Genomic DNA, 18141 nt, shown 5'->3' on the forward strand with positions numbered 1-18141 from the left:
AAGGTTCTCCGCCCCCACCTCCAGCTTTCAGAAAGAGGCTACCATTAAAGGACAAATGACAGGCAACTGTACTGCATCAGAAAGTGAGTATAAATTCTTGTCTCCCAAAAGCAGTTAATAAGGACTTCACAACAGTAGCTGCCATTCCACTGACAGATACAAAGCGTTTTCTTGAAACTATTCCTATTTCTAGAAGGTAATACTCCAACTTCCTTCTGCTGGTTACAAAAAGAAAAAAAAAACAGAAAAGGAAATGACACAAGTACAAAAGGCTCACAAACACATGATTCAAAAGATGAAAAGAAGTCACTTAATTAGACTGATCAATTCTCTAGATCCTAGCAACCAGTTTCACATATAAGGTCCCTGCATATACATTTTTCTTTGTACCTCACAGTAGCCTGAGGAGTTTCTCATTTTATAAGGAGTAGGAATGTGACTTACAGCTATTCCTACCCACTGCTTTATGGAATTGGAAAGAACAACAGATTAAGAGCCAGAACAGACAGTCCTAGGAAACGTGCTCTGGAATCCATACAACTCTATACATTTGGGATTAGAAAAGAATTGCAATATCAGGGTCAAACATAGAACCGAAGTTTCCATCCTTCAGGCAAAAACTGGTGCTTGCTATGGTTTCAATATAAAATGTTCCCAACAAGCTCATCATGCTGAATGCTTGGTCCCCAGCTGGTAGCACTATTTTTGGGAGCTGATAGGATCTCCAGGATGTGGGACCCAGCTAGGGGCATGCTTTTGAAGGTTATTCATCTCTCCACTTTTTTCGTTCTGCTTTTTGACAACATCTTCCTCTGACTCATATACTCGCTACCATGATATTATGCATCAAGATTCCAGAATTAATAGAACTGGAGGACTGTGCCCTCTAAAACCCTGAGCCAAAATAAACCCTTCCTCCCTTAAGTTGTTTCTGTTAAGTATTTTGTCACGACACAAAAGTAACTAACATGGTGATTTGTATAGCAAGAAAGAGAACAACAAATAGAGACCCAAAGAACATGATTCCCCAAGAATAATTAGCTGCATCTTATATTCAAATAGAATATTATGGGCCTGCAAAATGCCTTAGTACATAAGCATACTTGATGCCAAGACTGATGGACTTTAGTCCCCTGGATACAACGGGGAAAGAAGAAAACTGACTTCTGCAAGTTGGCTTCTGATCACCACACAGGTGTCATGGCATAAGCATATATGCACATGCATATAAATGAATAGACAGATAGATAATAAAATATTTTCAGGAGAAATTTTTATCATCCCAGAGACTATGACCTTTTATTGTGTACCAGATTTATGGCGATCTTGTGAGGGAAGTATAGCAAGAAATAGGAACCTAAAAATGTAACTACCCACACACAAACTTTTTTATCATTTTTCCCTGTTCTATTTTTTACTCCTTAGTTCTTAGAACTCACATAATTTTTAAATTTGTTTTATTTTTTACTTTTGAAAGATTTTGTCTGTTTTATTCACTGTACAGTACCTAGAATAGTGCCTGCTACACGGCAGATGCTCAAGAAATATTACTGAGTATATAAGTAGATAATTTTTTACATTTTGGACAGGTGTGGTGTTAGGAGAGAGAAACACCTCATTTTGCATATGGTGGATAAGCTTTTCCAGGAAGAATTCCTGTCTTAGCCTATTGCTTTCACCTCACTGCATAACTGGTTCAGTAGCATTTTCCCTGCACTAAAAAAAAAAAAAAAAAATAAAATAAAATAAAAAAAAAGCCTGCAAACCCCTTTGTCTTGTGTTGGGCCAATTCTAGGCTTGGTAATTACAGGTAACCTGGGGTTTGCCCCTTTCATCATCTTATTCATCCATTCTACAAACATATACAAAATGTCTGCTCTGCATTCAAAAGTCACTCTGCTACACCTAATTGCCTCTATATACACGCACTACACACACACACACACACACACACACACACAGAGAGAGAGAGAGAGAGAGAGAGAGAGAGAGAGAGAGAGAGAGGCACATGCACACAGGTGTGCACCATGCATGCATCTTAAAAACACTCAAATGGTCATTATAAAAGTCATGTACCACAGGCCTGACTGTGCAGGAGATTTCAAACAACAGATACCAACTGGTATAGTGATAGTGGAAAGGCAAGATAGAAATTTATTCAGCTCCATATTGGAAAAGCAGATATCAAACACCTCTGCTCCAACTTCAGTAGTACTGCCATGTGCACTTTTACTATTTAGAACAGCGGCCCTGAAATAATTGGTTAAATAGTATTCCAAATATTTTCCTGACAGTGTCTTCCTGGATTATTTACTCTTCAGTTTGGCTACCTTGCATATTTGGGACTTCAAAGCCCATGATTATGTGAACCAATTTCTTTTTTTTAATTAATTTTTAAAAATTTATTCACTTTACATTCCGACCCACTCCCAGTCAACCCTCCCACAATCCTTCCCCCCATCCCTCCTCCTGGTCTCCCTCCCAAAATTCTTCCCCCTTCCCCCCTTCCCCCCTTCCCTCCTTCTCTGAGCAGGTGGGGCCCTCCTGGGTATCCATCTCCCTATCCTGGCACTTCAAGTCTCTGTGAAGCTGGACACATCCTCTCCCACTGAGGCCAGACAAGGCAGCCCAGCTAGAAGAACATTTCCCACAGACAGGCAACAGCTTTTGGGACAGCACCTACTCCAGTTGTTCAGGACCCACATGAAGACCAAGCTGCACATCTGCTACATATGAGCAGGGAGGCCTAGGTCCAGCCTGTGTATGTTCTTTGGTTACTGATGGAACCAATTTCTTAAACTAAATCTCTTTCTCACCATCCTTGCCCCTCTCATCTCCAAAGAAATCTAACTAATACGAAAACTGAAACATTAAAAGATTTAAATGTTTGCCCTAAATTACATAGTTCGTCAGTGGAAGAACCAGCAATTCTAACTCCAATACTATTTTTATCTTGTTCTACAGCTCTTAGTGAGGTAGAAAACTGCTTTGATTCCATCTTTAAAATTAATACAACCTGTCTTTTATTCAACTCCACTATTTCTGCACCCATCTTTCAACTGAGCCGAGCTTCTCCCCGTTCACCTCTTCAATTCATTTGCTATCCAGCTTATAAAAGTCGTCTTCTCCAATCATAAAGCAGCACCAAGTAACATTTAAACACTCTGTATTGCATTGAGACTAAACAGTGCTTGTTACATGCCCAGAGCCACCATGCACACTCTGCAGTATTTTAATTCACTTAATCTGTCCAGTAACCCTATGAACAATACCAAGGCAAAGAACGATTAGGTTACATAATCAACAGGCTAAGAAGCATTGGGGTTAGAATTTGATTCCAAGTACTCTAGTTCTGAAGCCCTCACTTATTGGCCACCTAATGCATATTGCCTTCAAGTACAGGCAAGATACAGCATATCTAAGCTTACAAAGTCCTGACTGAGGTAACACATGCCTGCTTGCTGTCATATATCTTTCTACTCACCTCCCTTTTGCCCTGGATTCTGGTCACGATGGTGTTTCTAAAGCATGTCACACTGTGTCAACCGGAAGGCCTCTGCATATGCTGTCCTCGCTGCCTTCCCTCAGCTCCCAAACCTCACCGGCTCTCTTGTTTTTTGTTTTTTCTTTCGATCCAAATGCGTCAAGATTTTTTTTTTCTCAAATCCCTTCACAGCTGAATCAGCTTAAATGTCATTTTTTGGTGTGGTGGGTAAGTGCTTTAATAGGTTATCACCATCATGCCAGTAGGACCTCTTAGACAGCTTAATGCCTTTCTGTTCCCCATTATCTGGTTTCTGTTAGTTAATAGCTTAGTCAATCGAAAAACTAGTCATGTTCTAAAACACCCACGTTGTGTTACTCAGTTTCATCACTGTGAAAAAAACCTGATCCTTCTTAGTCTCTCTTCAAACAGAGAATCCAGGAAGCCTTTGTATGAAGGAAGATTAGTTCTTATAAATCAATTACAGTTGACTCTCTTCACATTCAGAGAAGAGGAATTTTAGGTTTACTCTTCTAAGATCCACATTCAGGGCAGTAGAAAATATTTTACTCTGTTTACCAAAATGTGTCTCCCGAGTGACTTATCAGGAATAATATGCGTTCCCCATACAGGTAAAGAGTAGCACTGTTTGTACAGTTCTTTCTTGGCTATAGTGCATTTACTCATGTGCACATAGCAGAGTGGGAAGACAAGTGAGGTTATGTGATGCTTTAATATGTTACTGTGTCTGTCCTATGGGGTGCCTGAATTTTTGCTCAAACATCATTTTGGGCTTATCTGTGGGGGTATTTCTGGCTGTAATTAACATATGAATCAGCAGATTAAGTAAAGCACACTTCTCACCCTGGTGTCTGAGGGCCTCATAGAATCAATTGAAGACAATACTCCAGTTGACTATAGACTAAAACTTCCAAAATTATGAATAAAAATAAATTCTTCTTCCCAAATAGCTGAGAAGCACAACATTCAGAAGCTACTTCTGTGGCATATTATTTCATAGATTCTTGGTTTTATGTTATATCTTCTGTTTAGAATGCCTTGTACATCATGTATAATTCCTAGCAACCTACCACACAGCAAATCTGCTATGTAAGAAGCTTAAAAGGTATAATTTTAATACAGCTTTTAATCAAACTCCAGTCCTCTAAAACTTTGCCTTCCCAGACTTCTGCAGTTATCTTCTTGACACTTCTGATGGAATTTAGCCCGAGTTGAGTCTATTTCTTCTCTATTCAATCAAAGCACCTTAAAGGACTAGGGAGATAGCTCAGATGTTAAGAGCACTTGCTGCTCATGCACAGGACCTAGGTTCAGTTTAGAGCACCCACAGGGTAGCTTATTACCATCTGTAACTCCATTTCTAGGCAATCTGATACCATCTTCTGGATTCCTTGGACACACACACACTCATATTCATATTCATAAAAAATAAATCTATCCATCCATAGGTCTCCTTTAAGTGCTACCTTCACTACCCCACTTCCATACTCAGACTTTCCACACCCTCCTCCAGGGTCTAGCCTGACAATTCTTCACCCCTCATCAAGGTTAACTTCTTTTTGCAACAGACATAGGCCACCACAGAAAACCACAGCAAACCAAAATGCAGAGTTATGGAGCCCAGTCCCAGCCCAGTATATATATATATATATATATATATATATATATATATATATATATATATATGTGTGTGTGTGTGTGTGTGTGTGTGTGTGTGTGTGTGTATGTGTATGTATATATACATATATACATATATACATATATACATATATACATATATATTCAAACCACTCCCACACCTAAAGCTCAGAGAACATTGTGGAGAACGGGGAAAATTGTAAACATCAAAAGATCAGTCAGCTATGACTCTGTCTCCTATGAATGTCAGGAGGTGTATGCATACAGTCTCACCAACATGGCTGTTCAAATGTGAGCTGAACAAGGACAACAATGGGCATGCCAAACTGGATGGGACAAACACCACAAGGTTTCAACCATGCAAAAAAAAAAAAAAAAAAAAACTATAAGCAACTGAGGAAAGCTGAGAGACAGAGAAGTGATCTTCCCCAGGGAAGAGGACATCAATTGGTTGTCCAGGACAAAATAGTCAGCTATAAAACATACATGCAAGTAACATTAAATAGACTGAGAAGGTTATATTTAGGTGTGTATGTATGTGTGTGTGCACATATGCATATAATAACAATGTAAAAAAGAGAGCATGAATTTGAAGAACATATGGGAGGGGTATATGAGAGGGTTTGGAAGGAGTGAAGGAAAAGGAGAAATGTAATTTCAAAAGTAAAAAAGTGAGTATAGGAATGGTTTGGAATAAATACATAAATAAATAAATAAATAAATAAATAAACAAAAATATTTTTAGCACATTGAAGAAATAACTCAAATAATGTTTTGATTGGCCTATATACTTCAGTCTAATAGTGGCTTAGAAATCAAGCTGCTTGATAAACATTCATTGTCCTTAAAATCATCTATTAAAATCCATTGTATAACAAATCATAACACGAGTGTTTTATAAACAATAAATCAGGTACCAAAACTTCGGAAGTAAAGGGAATTATCTGTGCCTGTACGTCCTCTTACAAGGTCACAATGAAGCAAGGGCACGCCACCTGGCACCACTAATTGGACTTAGGGAATTAAAAAAATGAGTACATGAAGTTGGGAGGAAGACAAAGTGGTGGAGGGTTTAGAAAAAAATCTAATGAGAAAGTGGGGATGATTATGATACAATCATATTGTTTACATGTATGATACTCTCAAAGAATAAATAATATATTTTAGAGGTTAAAAAATGAACTGCAACACTGTTGTTAGTGAGTGCTAAAAAATGGCAGATATAATTGACCATCAATATGAGACAGAAAAGAATCTATTGCTGTCATACAAAATGAGGCTCTATGTAGTGATAGACAAAAGTCCTCCAAAACATATAATTAATTGAAAAGGTGGAAATTCTAAAATTGCTATATGTGCAAAGTAAGGAAAATGTGTGTATGTCTACATACATGTGTTTTTTTAAAGCAAATAATATTTCTTCATGAATACCCAAGAAATTGATAACAATAGTTGCCTCAGGGTAGAGTAACAGAGTTAACAGATTTGAGCAAAGAAGGGAGATGTACTATTCATCACATTATGAGACAGTGTTGCACTCTGCACTCCAAGCTGGCTTAGAACCCTCTATGTAACCAGATTTGTCCTGAACTTGGAGTAATTCTCCTGAGTACTTGGATTACAGGCATGGACCACCACACTCAACTACTCTTCCATTATTGTTTAAAATCTGTATACTACACAAGTATTAACCTATTCAAAATAAAGGTCATTTTTGCCATGCATCCATGACATAGAAAAGATAACATATTGAGTCATTAAATATTGACATATCAATTTTGGACTTTTCCCCTTTTCAATTAAATAGATGTCTTAGAGATCTTTATATATTACTACATATAGAGAACCCCATTTTGTATGGCCTGAAAGGACCCTTAGGAATGTAAAATGATTAGTCAATGATTCTCTGCATATGAAGCTGACTTTCCCAGCCAAGTGAGATAGTTTTGACTCTCATGTTAATGTAAAATATTTATGTAGTTTTTCATTTGTACTAGGCACTGTTCAAGTTGCTTTATATATATATATATATTTATTTTTTCCTTACAACTACACTGTAAAATATGAATGTATTACAACTATATTCTCAAATATGAAGATAAAGACATTGACTGGATTGAGATGGCCAAGGCCATGCAAACAATAAATGGCTAAAGGAAATAGCTGATTGTAGGGAACCTGGATCTTAGATCTCTGCCCTTAACAGTTACACTATGTCACTGAAACCAAGATTTAAGACAAAAGTTGGAAGACAGTATATGCTATATTGTCAGCACCCAGAAGTGTACAACTGATCAATAAAATACTGGATCAGTATGTACATAGATGGATGGGTGGAAGAATGGTTATGTGTTGTGTAAGTGAAGAGGACAGATAATAAAATAAGGGGTACAAGGGTCATGGGTGGGTAGCTTGTACATAAAGGAGAAATGTTTGCCATCAGATAGATGAGCATTTGATATCTGATACTGTCATTTCTTTCACATTAAAAAAGATGCTTAAATTATCTATCCTTGTTTCCAAACTGCACTAGATTATAAACAGTCAAAACACAGGAATACATTTCAGTTTCCTTCTCTGCTATATCTCTATAGTTCAGAAGAACGCTTAACACATAGTCAGTATCTAATCAGTAACTTTGCATTAGGTTACAAATGAACAAATCAACAAGTATAGACAGAATCACTTTGTGAGGACTAATGTGAGAGTAATTAAGATAGCTTTCAGTATAACTAGTACTTAACTGATAAACTTCTTTTTTTTGGCCCTAATAAATTTATCTCACTGATAATGTACTGTCAATTGGGACCTTATTTCTGAACATTCATTTTTTTCAGTTATTGAATAGCTTTGTGGTCCTAAGGAAAGCATCCTTCCTGTCCAAACCTGAGTTCATGATGTATAAATGAGTAATATTTATATTGCGGCATAAAAAGCATGTTATGTTGTGGCTACAGAGAATGCAAGATAGACAAAAACTTTTTGCCCAAAATCTTAAATCTATGACTCAACACCTAAAGTAAACAGCATGATAGGATAAGTCAGAGAGAGAGACTCAGACTCCTGTCTGTCCCTTCTCCATCTTTCTAAGGCACATCCATAGTAACTATGCAGCTTTATGGCAAGAATGTGCAATTTCTTTTTTCTGTGAAGGGCCAACTACTAAGCACGTTAGGCAGCATGGGCCATATGAGCACTGTCATAACTACTCAACTTTGCTTAAACAGCCACAGAAAATAGATGATGGCTTATTCTTGAGCCTTATGGCTACGGTTCAAAATGTGTTGTAAGCCTTTAAATTTGGGTTTCAAATAATTTCATATACTTATGCCACTAAATAATACGTTTTGATTTCTCCTAACTACTTAAAAAATGCAAAATCCATTCTTAACACGTGGGCTAAATTTGGCTGGCAGACTACAGAGTGCTTAATCTCTAGTCTAAGATTTGGGCACAAGTACACCTAAGGTGATCATTATACCTGAAATGGTCTGGATGCAATATGAGCCCTGCAGAAAGCAAAGCCTTCAGTGTTACCCCCTGGAAGTTCTGAAATTAGATGACAAAATTGCTTGATATAGAGACAAAAGGGTCAGAAATAAAAGGGCCAAAAATAAAAAGCCAAATTCTCTACTCTGTAATAGGCTATAGGCTTTCCCTGGGATCATGTCCAATTTGCAAAATAAGAGCACACTAGAGGGGAAAATATTTCGTGCTCCTTAATGAGAGAAAGCTAGCCTAAATCCAAGGAGCTCAGGCTCTAGTCAAATCTTAAAAAGTACAAATGGTCCTAACTCTGTGAACTATGAGGAACCTAATGAAGCCTTCCTACCTTTCAGGACTGATGAGGCCCTGAGACTATATACAATGTCCCATAGTCTCCATTTCTGTAGAAGACCCTCATGTAACGTTAGATGTGGCCAGAAACAAGATTATTTTTCTATTAGCTACCACACTATTTTTTTCAGCCTAATTCACCTCCTCTGAGGTTCAACCTTCAGGTCTCCAGCCCTCCTCATGAGTACTGATGGCTAGTCTCAAGCACTTCAGTTTTAACCCTTTTAAAATTGCATGTAGACACAGATCTCCATGTTCATTCCTTTCTGGTCCTATCTAGCTGTGCTATCCTCCTTGTAGGTAGACATATACCTAAAATCTCAGGTCCATTTAAATCTCTTTGAGACTCTAGGGGCTCTTATGGCACTTGCATCAACAAGTCACTCTTAGGTTACAGAGAGGAGGAAGAGAGGACAAAAAGAGAAATGCATCATCAGATTGTCCTTCAGGCAAGAGTTTTATCAATGCCAGAAGCATGACAACGCAAGCTATCGTCTCTGCAGGTTATTTATAAGGAGGTCAGAAAGGCAAGGTGTTGCATCACAAGGAAGTAGGAAACAGTTCTTTTACATTACCAAGTAAGGTTCAATGACCCTAAGTGCTCTGTGATTTGAACTAGAAACACGTATCTGCAAAGTTCCAGTGCATTCTTGGGTGAACAGTCAGATAGAGATTTCTATAAAACAATATGCCTGTTTAATATGTGGCCTGTGGGACATGATATATAAGACATATGGGCTTGGTAAGTATGTGACAGTGCTCACAGCCTGCCTTTGTCTCCAGGCAGCAGAGGGTGTGGTCCTATCCAATTTGCAGCCCCCTCGATTTATGACCTAGTTACCTGGAAGGCCTGTTTCTAGAAATGATAGGTTTCCTGGTTGTGTGACACAACAGTTTCCTGTCTCATCATGGCCCAAAGCTATCTGGAACCTCAAAAGTCCTCCTATAGTCTTTACAATAGACACCTACATAACTCGGCAAATTCCACCTAAAAGTATATGTCCATTCTTAGGTGCTCACTAAAGATCCTAGCCCAGGGAATTGTGGCATCCACAATAAGGAGGTCTTTATCCCTCAGTTTACTTAATCAAGCTAATCTCCCACAGGTATGACCAAAGAGGCATCACTTCCAGATGATTCTAGATTTCATGCTGCTAATTGAGATTAACCATCACAGACTCTGAACAATTTCTCTCAAAGGCTACAATATTCTTTAAAGCCTGGGGCACAAAAAAAAGGTATTTTTTTTTCCTTTATAAATTCCTACTTAACTAAGCTACTGAGACCCTATAACTCCATGCCACACATGTCTTGGCAATAAAAGAAGTCAGTCAGTTTCTCCAGAGTGCTCCAGGACTTAGAGGTCACAGTTCACAACCTTAATACTTTCTTGGGACAGATCCCCTCCAGTACTTCCTTGTCCTCAGTGTTAGACTAAAAGAATGTTTTCGTTCTTATTCTTATCCACCCAGACTCTTATTTCCTATTTGCTTTCCTATTTGAGTGGCAGAATCTTTCCACTCAAGGACTGTCCTACCTCAGAACTTTTAAGATAGCCCCTACTTCTTTGGACAGACTCTAGCCAAATGACTTGTCCTCTCATAAATTTCCTAAGAGTAACCTCCTAGGTATGTAGATGATTTATTAATCAACCATGAAGATGAAGACTAACCGACTTCCAGTAAAAATACAATCCTAACTTTTTCAAAGTCAGCCTTTTATAGTTATAAGCTTTCTCCTTCAAAGCCCTCAAAGTCTCAACCAAAAAGAAAAAGTGTATTAAACTATCAAAGAATAAATAAAAACATTATTAAAAGAAGGAAGGGTCTAGTTCCTGGAACTTGATTAGCTCCAAGTCCAAGGAGCCTTTCTAGAAACCATAACGATAATGTTTTAACTCCGGGGAATTCTATCACCAAGCAACAATTGAGGACCTTCTTGATTATGGCAGAGTCTTGTAGAACTGGCTTCTCCAGCTTAATCATAAAGCTAAACCTTTTTTGAGGCCTAAAATGGGTCAGAGGAAGAGCCAAAAGACTGGGTCCCTGGAATGGCATGGGCCCTAAATATCCTAAAGTATGCACTTACGGTCTTGCTGGTTCTCCCTGATCTCACTAAACCCCTTTCTCTACATGTACATGAGTGAAAAAAAAAGTAGCATTGGGAATATTAACATACAAACTTTGTCATCCTCTCAGGGCCCAGCTGCTTGACTCTCCATGATGTCCTTCCCATATGTCCATGCAAAGGACTAAAATACCTATTAATTTCTTTGGATATCATCATTAAACAGAGGAATTCCCCACTAAAACAGAGAGGGCCTCAAAGGTAACCACTGTCCTTATAAAACAGTATTTCTCACTTTGGGCTTCCTCAGGGTCCTATAGTCTAATAATGGTCTGCCTTTCATTTCTAGTATCCCTCAGGAAGTGACTGAAGCACTTAAAATTAAGCATTATGTAGCTTGGCACCATCAATCTTCTGGAAACACAGAAAGGGATCTTAACCCTTAAGAGATCTCTCTAAGCTTCTGCTCAACACTCAACTGTCTAGCTCAGTCTTCTCCCAAGTGCACTTTTGTGATTCCACATGGTTCCCAACTCTATAATTCACCTCAGCTCCTTCAAAGTCCTTTATGGTCTGCCCTTCCTTTTTAATAGATTCAGATACTCATTATCTATCTCAATATATTATCACTAAGGCAAGCAATCAGGGTTGTCACTGAGTATCAAAATAAGGACAGTGCAAGACTTAATCCACCTCCCAGAAATAACCTCTTCACATTATCCCTGGAGATTGGATCTACTCTAAAAACCCTTCCACAAAATAAAAAGCCACTCAAAGCTATCTGGATTGGATCCTATCAAGTCCTAATGTCTCCAACTATGGTCAAGCTACAAGGCCTATCACTGTGCAATTACCTGAATATACTTAAAACTATTCCACCCACAAGAAGCTCAAACACCCTATTTGTAGGAGGCTCTTGGAGATTGGTCTACTCTTCTGGAGAAACCTAAGTAAAACCCTTCCACAGACATCTCCAGACCCCAGGAAGTAGCCAAAACTCACTCTGTTACCTTTCTAAGTTCTGAGACACTTCCATACACTCTCCCTTCTTATTCCTTTCCCATCTTACAGGATCCTACTCTGTTCAGAGAGTTCATGTTAGACCTGTTTCTACAGGAAGACCTCTTCAACTATTCCTGGGCAGGGGTCATCAGTTAGCCTCGAGTTATACTGAATTGGGACATATTCACTGTCATTTCACTCATATACCCATGTCTTAAAGCCAACCCTTAACCCCAAAGGAATCTCACATTTGCCTTTTCTGAATCTAAGCCACTCAAAATCTCACTTGAATGTGATTCCTTTGCCCAAAAAGCCATGACTCTTCTGTGATCTCTCCTGACAATCCTCCCTTACGCTTGCACAGCTACTAGAAAAATATCTCCTAGGAAGTTTCACAGGAAAGACTTGGACTCTCAGCTCCTATAGCACATCTCTTGTTTGTTTGTTTGTTTGTTTGTTTGTTTTTAGCTCTGTGATTGGTATTATCCAGATCACAGGCCATTAAGCTCCCAGGAATGGTAAATGGTACCACCCACACCAACACCTGTTTCCCACCACCAAGGACTGATTGACTCCCCAAGCGATTTCAGTCCTGCCTTCAAGCTCCTACCAGTATTAACTCCTCCCTCTCCAGAATTCTGCTCAAACATTTTATGCCGTATAGCCCTATGACTATATGACAGATCAGCAATGCTAACCAGGTCACCAAATGCTAACTCACTCCTTCACAGTTCTGAAACAGTTCCAGAAGTTCTGAAACAGTTCCAGAAGACAAGAAAGCTTCACTCCCTTATCTATTATTTGGCTTTGCTGATATGTCAGTTCTGGTATTAGATCAAAAAGGTGAAAGAAAGAAAGAAAGAAAGAAAGGAAGGAAGGAAGGAAGGAAGGAAGGAAGGAAGGAAGGAAGGAAGGAAGGAAGAAAGAAAGAAAGAAAGAAAGAAAGAAAGAAAGAAAGAAAATTCTCCACTCTCTAGCAGATAGGATCCTAACTTCTTGAAGATAAATCAGTGATTTGTGATGTCTTATACAAACAATTACACTAGTGGCTCCTTGAGGAAACTCACCTTGAATGGCTAGTCTCAATAAGGACAAGTGATGCTACAAATATTGCTGCCTAAAATAGTGAGCTGACCTCTTGAACTCTTTTCAGACAGATCCCACACAAATGGCCCAAGAGGCATGAATAAATAATTTCTCCCAACTGCTACAAAAGACCCCATTCATCAACATTCATTCATAGTCATCCCCACCCCCCACCTCTTAACAATGTGCCTGCATGTTCTGTCCACAGTACGTATTCTGTATTAAATCTTTTATAACAATTCTCATCTGGTAATTAATTATATCCTGACCCTGCATCATATTTCCATTCTGACATTTGAGTCTGATCTTGGTTAAGAAACTTAGCAAAGGAAAAGGCTCAGCCTGCACACCATTTAACAATTGACCATATCTACTGTCAGAACCTTAACTGTCACAGTGTTTCCCAATGTCCTCTAAGTTCAATATGAAGATCACCAAGTCCTTCCTGGAGAGCTATGACCCAAGACTGTCCCAACATCAGACTCAACAGTAGGCTCAACTCATGCTCTGCTGCCATCTTCCATCTCTAACCCTTCTCCAAAGGCTGCTCACTACTCCACTTTGCATTGCTTATCTCAGTGAAGAATCTCATCCTCCACTTGGTTTCACAGGAATACTCTTGTCACTGGAAGCAAAGAAGAACAAGATCATGGTCATTTCTTTACTATCATCCGTAACATCAGGCTTTCGTGCAGAATCTAGATCTATGCAGTCTAGTTGACCCTAACATCCAGTGTCTTCTTCTAAACATGCATATGGACATTAAGTGCTTTCATTTCTTTCATGTTTCTGCTTACATATTCCTTAACTAGAAAGGTTTTAACTGATCTAATATATCATACCATTCTTACCTCTGTTCTGTTTTTCTTAGTTCTTAACATGTCTTGCCATATTATATATTTTGTGTGACTGGTTCCCCACCATTCCACTCGATTGTGAGCTCCCTAAGAATTAATTTGTAATTATTTTTTTTTGTTTACTGCTCTTTTCGCTCTGTACCACATCCATGAAAATTCATAGTAGATAGCCTAATATGTTTTAAGTAAATCAGTGTCTATAATAACACCTAGAAGATAAGTGTACTGCTATTCACAGCTGAGAATAGTAAGGAAAGTATAAGAATCAGGCCCCTCAACCTTAGACTTGTGACTCTAAGAAAAACATTCTTCCCATTCTAGACATAATTCTTAGTTCAGTGACAACTGTCATTTCAAGCAGAAACTATAAATATATTGAACAATTTATCAACCAATGTGAACTCACAGTTAAACATCCTGCATCTATTAAGATAGTAATTTCCATAGAAATCTTAAATAATATTTTATGAGTTAGATGGTAACATTTGAATTAATTTACAACTGTCAAATGTGCTAAAAAAAATTCAACGTGTAGTGTAAATGAAAGAGCTGTATTACAAAATGGTGACTATCTAACTCCCTATTTCTTCCTCAAAATCCTTACTAGTTAACTTTTTTACTTAAATTTTTTTTCATACAATACCATTCTTATTATATTCTTTCCCCAACTACTTTCAGATACTCCTCAACTCCCTACCCACCCAACTTCATATTTCTCCCCATCCCCTGCAATAAAACCCACAAAAATGAAGGTAAAAACAGTAAAAAATAAATAAAGCCTGCACAGGTTCAAACTAGACAAAATCCCAGCACTGAGAAGGGGACTTGTAGACTTATACAGAGTCCTTTTCTTGTTTGTTTGTTTGTTTGTTTGTTTGTTTTTCGAGACAGGGTTTCTCTGTGTAGCCCTGGCTATCCTGGAACTCACTCTGTAGACCAGGCTAGCCTCGAACTCAGAAATCCGCCTGCCTCTGCCTCCCAAGTGCTGGGATTACAGGCATGCACCTTGTACAGAGTCCTTAACCAAGAAGTTTTATGTGGTTGACACCTGCTGAGAAAGAGAAAAACCATTTTTTGACTCAATAGAATGCCACTGGTTATATCAACCATTACTCTAGGGTATGTTTCAAGCCAAGAGTAGTTGGCTTACTAGTTAACTTCTACCCAACATTTACTGGAAGGAATGCTGATGGGCATTAATAATCTCATTTAAGGGAGAGAAATCTGAGATCCAACATATTCCCAACAAACAATGAATAGTGTGGTAAAGACAAAGTTTTTCCCCCACCCAACCCGGCTAAAATAATAGTGTATTATCCCTCTAAATTCCAGCAAGTGACTAGGGAAATGGTTTTTGGTTTGTTTGTTTGTTTGTTTGTTTGAATCACAGAAGAGTTACTTGCATGGCATCTCAATTTAATCTTTTCAACTCATGGTTCAGTCTAATTGACATGTCAATATATTTGCAAGAGGAAGGAACTCTCGCCCAGACCCAGCTGCCACAAATGACTGAAGCTGGGATTTATCAGGCAAATGTTATAGCATTTGTTCCCACTGAAGGTCTTTTCCCAATTCATTCTTTTCTGTGTTTCTTAGCACCATCTGAAATGATAATTTATGGAATACTAAGGAAGGACAGTGAAGGAGAGTCAGGAGACTCAAATTTACCTACAAAGAGTTTGTGGCCTTGAGCAAATCTGTCCCATTCTCTGTGTCCTCTGGTATGCTGGCTGGACTCCAAGCGCTCTAATATCTTTACCTGCTCTAACTTTTACTGGTTCTACAAACATTTGATTTAGCCTTGTGGGTCCTTGGGGTAGGAGAGAGTTCTGGGGAAAGGAACTAGGTAAGCCCTTGTATTCAACGAAATAAACTAGATGCCTTTAAGAACTACAGAAATGGAGAGCCTGAGGAAGGGAAAGGGGGGTTCCTCTGAATATATTCCTAACCTACACCAGATTCTATCTTTCCTTTTAGAATGGGAACAAAAGAGCAGTTAAATATCAATTTCTGCCCAATTGCTTCAGGCTCTTGCTTTTGCTGCAGATTGTGGGTGGCAGTGCAGAAGTATGTGCTGACACTGGCATCAGCGCCTGCTGACCCAACCCAGCTAACTGCCCTCCAGTACCCCTAGTCAGTACTGAATACAAAGTCATTGTGGCCTTCCACTCCCCAGTACCCCTAACCAGTCTTGGACTGTCCCTTGCTGATTGAGAGAAGCATCAAGATTCAGCCACCACTTCCTCTGCAAAGAGAAGTCATTTCAAGGTCTCCAGGTATAAAAGGGATCACTATGGCATAAAATGAACTGAAAATGAGACTAAACACACACACGTACAAACAAAAGCTCACATTCCTTTCGTGTGGATGGGAGTCTGCTAGTTGAATTCCCATTTAGAGAATGAGGGTTTCTGTAGCCATCTCTCTTGGACAAAGCCCTAAATGTGGACAGGGTGAGACCATCCTGGGCAAGGAATGCTTTGCAGGGCTTTCCCAGATTGCTTCCACCTGGGTGGCTCTGGTCCCTAGAGCTTGCTAGGGGTGTCAGGTACACACATCCTACTTAAGAAGGTCATGCAGCTCTCCTATAAGGCTCTTTACAATCCTTGTCTTTGTGGCTGTTTCTCCTCAACCCCTTGCCAAGCTGCTTTCATCCTGGGAGCTTTACTGCTTACAGAGAGCCCCTATGTCAAACCCTTGCCTCGTTGACATCCCAGGTAACACCTGGCATGTTCCTGGACACTTCATCTAGCCCCCAGCTGGAGCCTACCCCAGTCTCGGAGGGTGGTAAAGATGCCAAGGGGGATGGGAGGGGTCTTTACTGGTCTGGCAGGCAAGCAAAGACTCCTAAAATGGCTACAGGAAGCTCACTAGTGTCTGAAGGACAGTGGCGAGGGCGGTGGGCAGAGGTATGGGGGCTCCTGGTGTGGAGGTTAATTCGAGGGTTTGGAGGTTGGGTTGGATTAGGGCTCATGCAGGGAAAACTACAGCAATGTGCACTCACCATTCCCGATCCGCCTCTAATCCACTGCATGGTGTCCACGAAGTCCAGCTTCTGTGAGGCCGGGTGGCTGGTGCGGGTTGTCGCGGGCTGACTGGGAGGGAGGGCTGGGCTGGAAGAAGCGAGAGCCCCAGCGCCCCCTCCGCCTCCCCTCCTCCACGGCTCTACAGCCGAATCCCCTCAGCCTGACCTAGCCTTCAGTTTGGTTGTTTCTTGCCGGCGTGCGGGCTGTGCTTCTCCACCCTGCAGCTTCCCGGGGGGCTTGACAGGAAGGAAACACGCAACTGGGGGAGGGGGTCCCAGTGAGCTGCCTTTGTCTTCCTCCAAGGCTTGCAAATTGAGGGGTTGGATGCAGGCAAGAATGTAGGGGAAATAACCTCCGCCAAGGGTAAGGCAGCGGCCACCCTTGCCTGCCCTCCTGCTGCTCTCGATTTATATGCTGTTTATTGTGGGGCTTCCCAATTATGTTGACTCAGCGGAAAGTGTCCAAAAGTTGCAAAAAGGTGCTGGGACAGTCTCTAAATATTAAGAGCCGAGCCCACTGAAACCATGCCAGTGAATACCCATGCCTCTCTCCCCAAATCCTCCCGCTGTGTATTTTCCTCGTGCCCTCTCTCTAGTGTCCAATCTCTTGCGCTTTCATCTGCATTACTTTCACTTCTCAGTATAACCATGGGAATGCAAGCATTATTATTCCCATTGTACAGAAAAATAAAAGAAATAAAAGGAGGCTTGAAATAGGGAAAGGACCTGTATGAAATAAAGCTCTGACTTTATCCTCTGCTGCAGCTTTCTAAACTTCTTTCTGCTCACTGCTCTCTCTCTCTCTCTCTCTCTCTCTCTCTCTCTCTCTCTCTCTCTCCCACTTCCCATTCCAGTTGGTTTTTTAAAAATTTATCTTCAGTAATATGGAAGTTAGTCGAAATGTTTGTTGGATGAATTTTCCACTTGTTTATTTGGCTGAGAATGAAGGAAAAAAATATTTATCAACAGAAACTGACCATTTTTCACGGTGCCAGTTCCGGGCAATGAAACCCAGGCCTGCCCTTCTCCATCTGCTGAGAGTTGGGGTTGTCAGCTCCAATCACACCCATTATTATTCTGTACGAATTTTCCCATAACTCTGTGAGCCAAACAAAATGGAGTTT

At 39.8% G+C, this 18141-nt stretch overlaps 1 protein-coding gene across 2 annotated transcripts in view; it reads right to left on the minus strand.

Moving 5' to 3' along the window:
- The window catches only part of Arhgef9 (Cdc42 guanine nucleotide exchange factor 9), a 136488-nt gene extending 119251 nt beyond the window's left edge, over positions 1-17237 (minus strand). Inside the window, exon 1 of one of the 2 annotated variants that reach the window (XM_052171109.1) lies at positions 16997-17237. In XM_052171109.1, the coding sequence (XP_052027069.1) occupies positions 16997-17026 (30 nt within the window). In that variant the 5' untranslated portion in view covers positions 17027-17237. The remainder of the gene's footprint in view (positions 1-16996) is intronic. The other variant, XM_052171116.1, reaches the window with a different exon arrangement.
- Positions 17238-18141: the final 904 nt, after the last annotated feature.

Source organism: Apodemus sylvaticus, chromosome X (genome assembly GCF_947179515.1).
Source record: "Apodemus sylvaticus chromosome X, mApoSyl1.1, whole genome shotgun sequence".
Classification (NCBI taxonomy): domain Eukaryota; kingdom Metazoa; phylum Chordata; class Mammalia; order Rodentia; family Muridae; genus Apodemus; species Apodemus sylvaticus.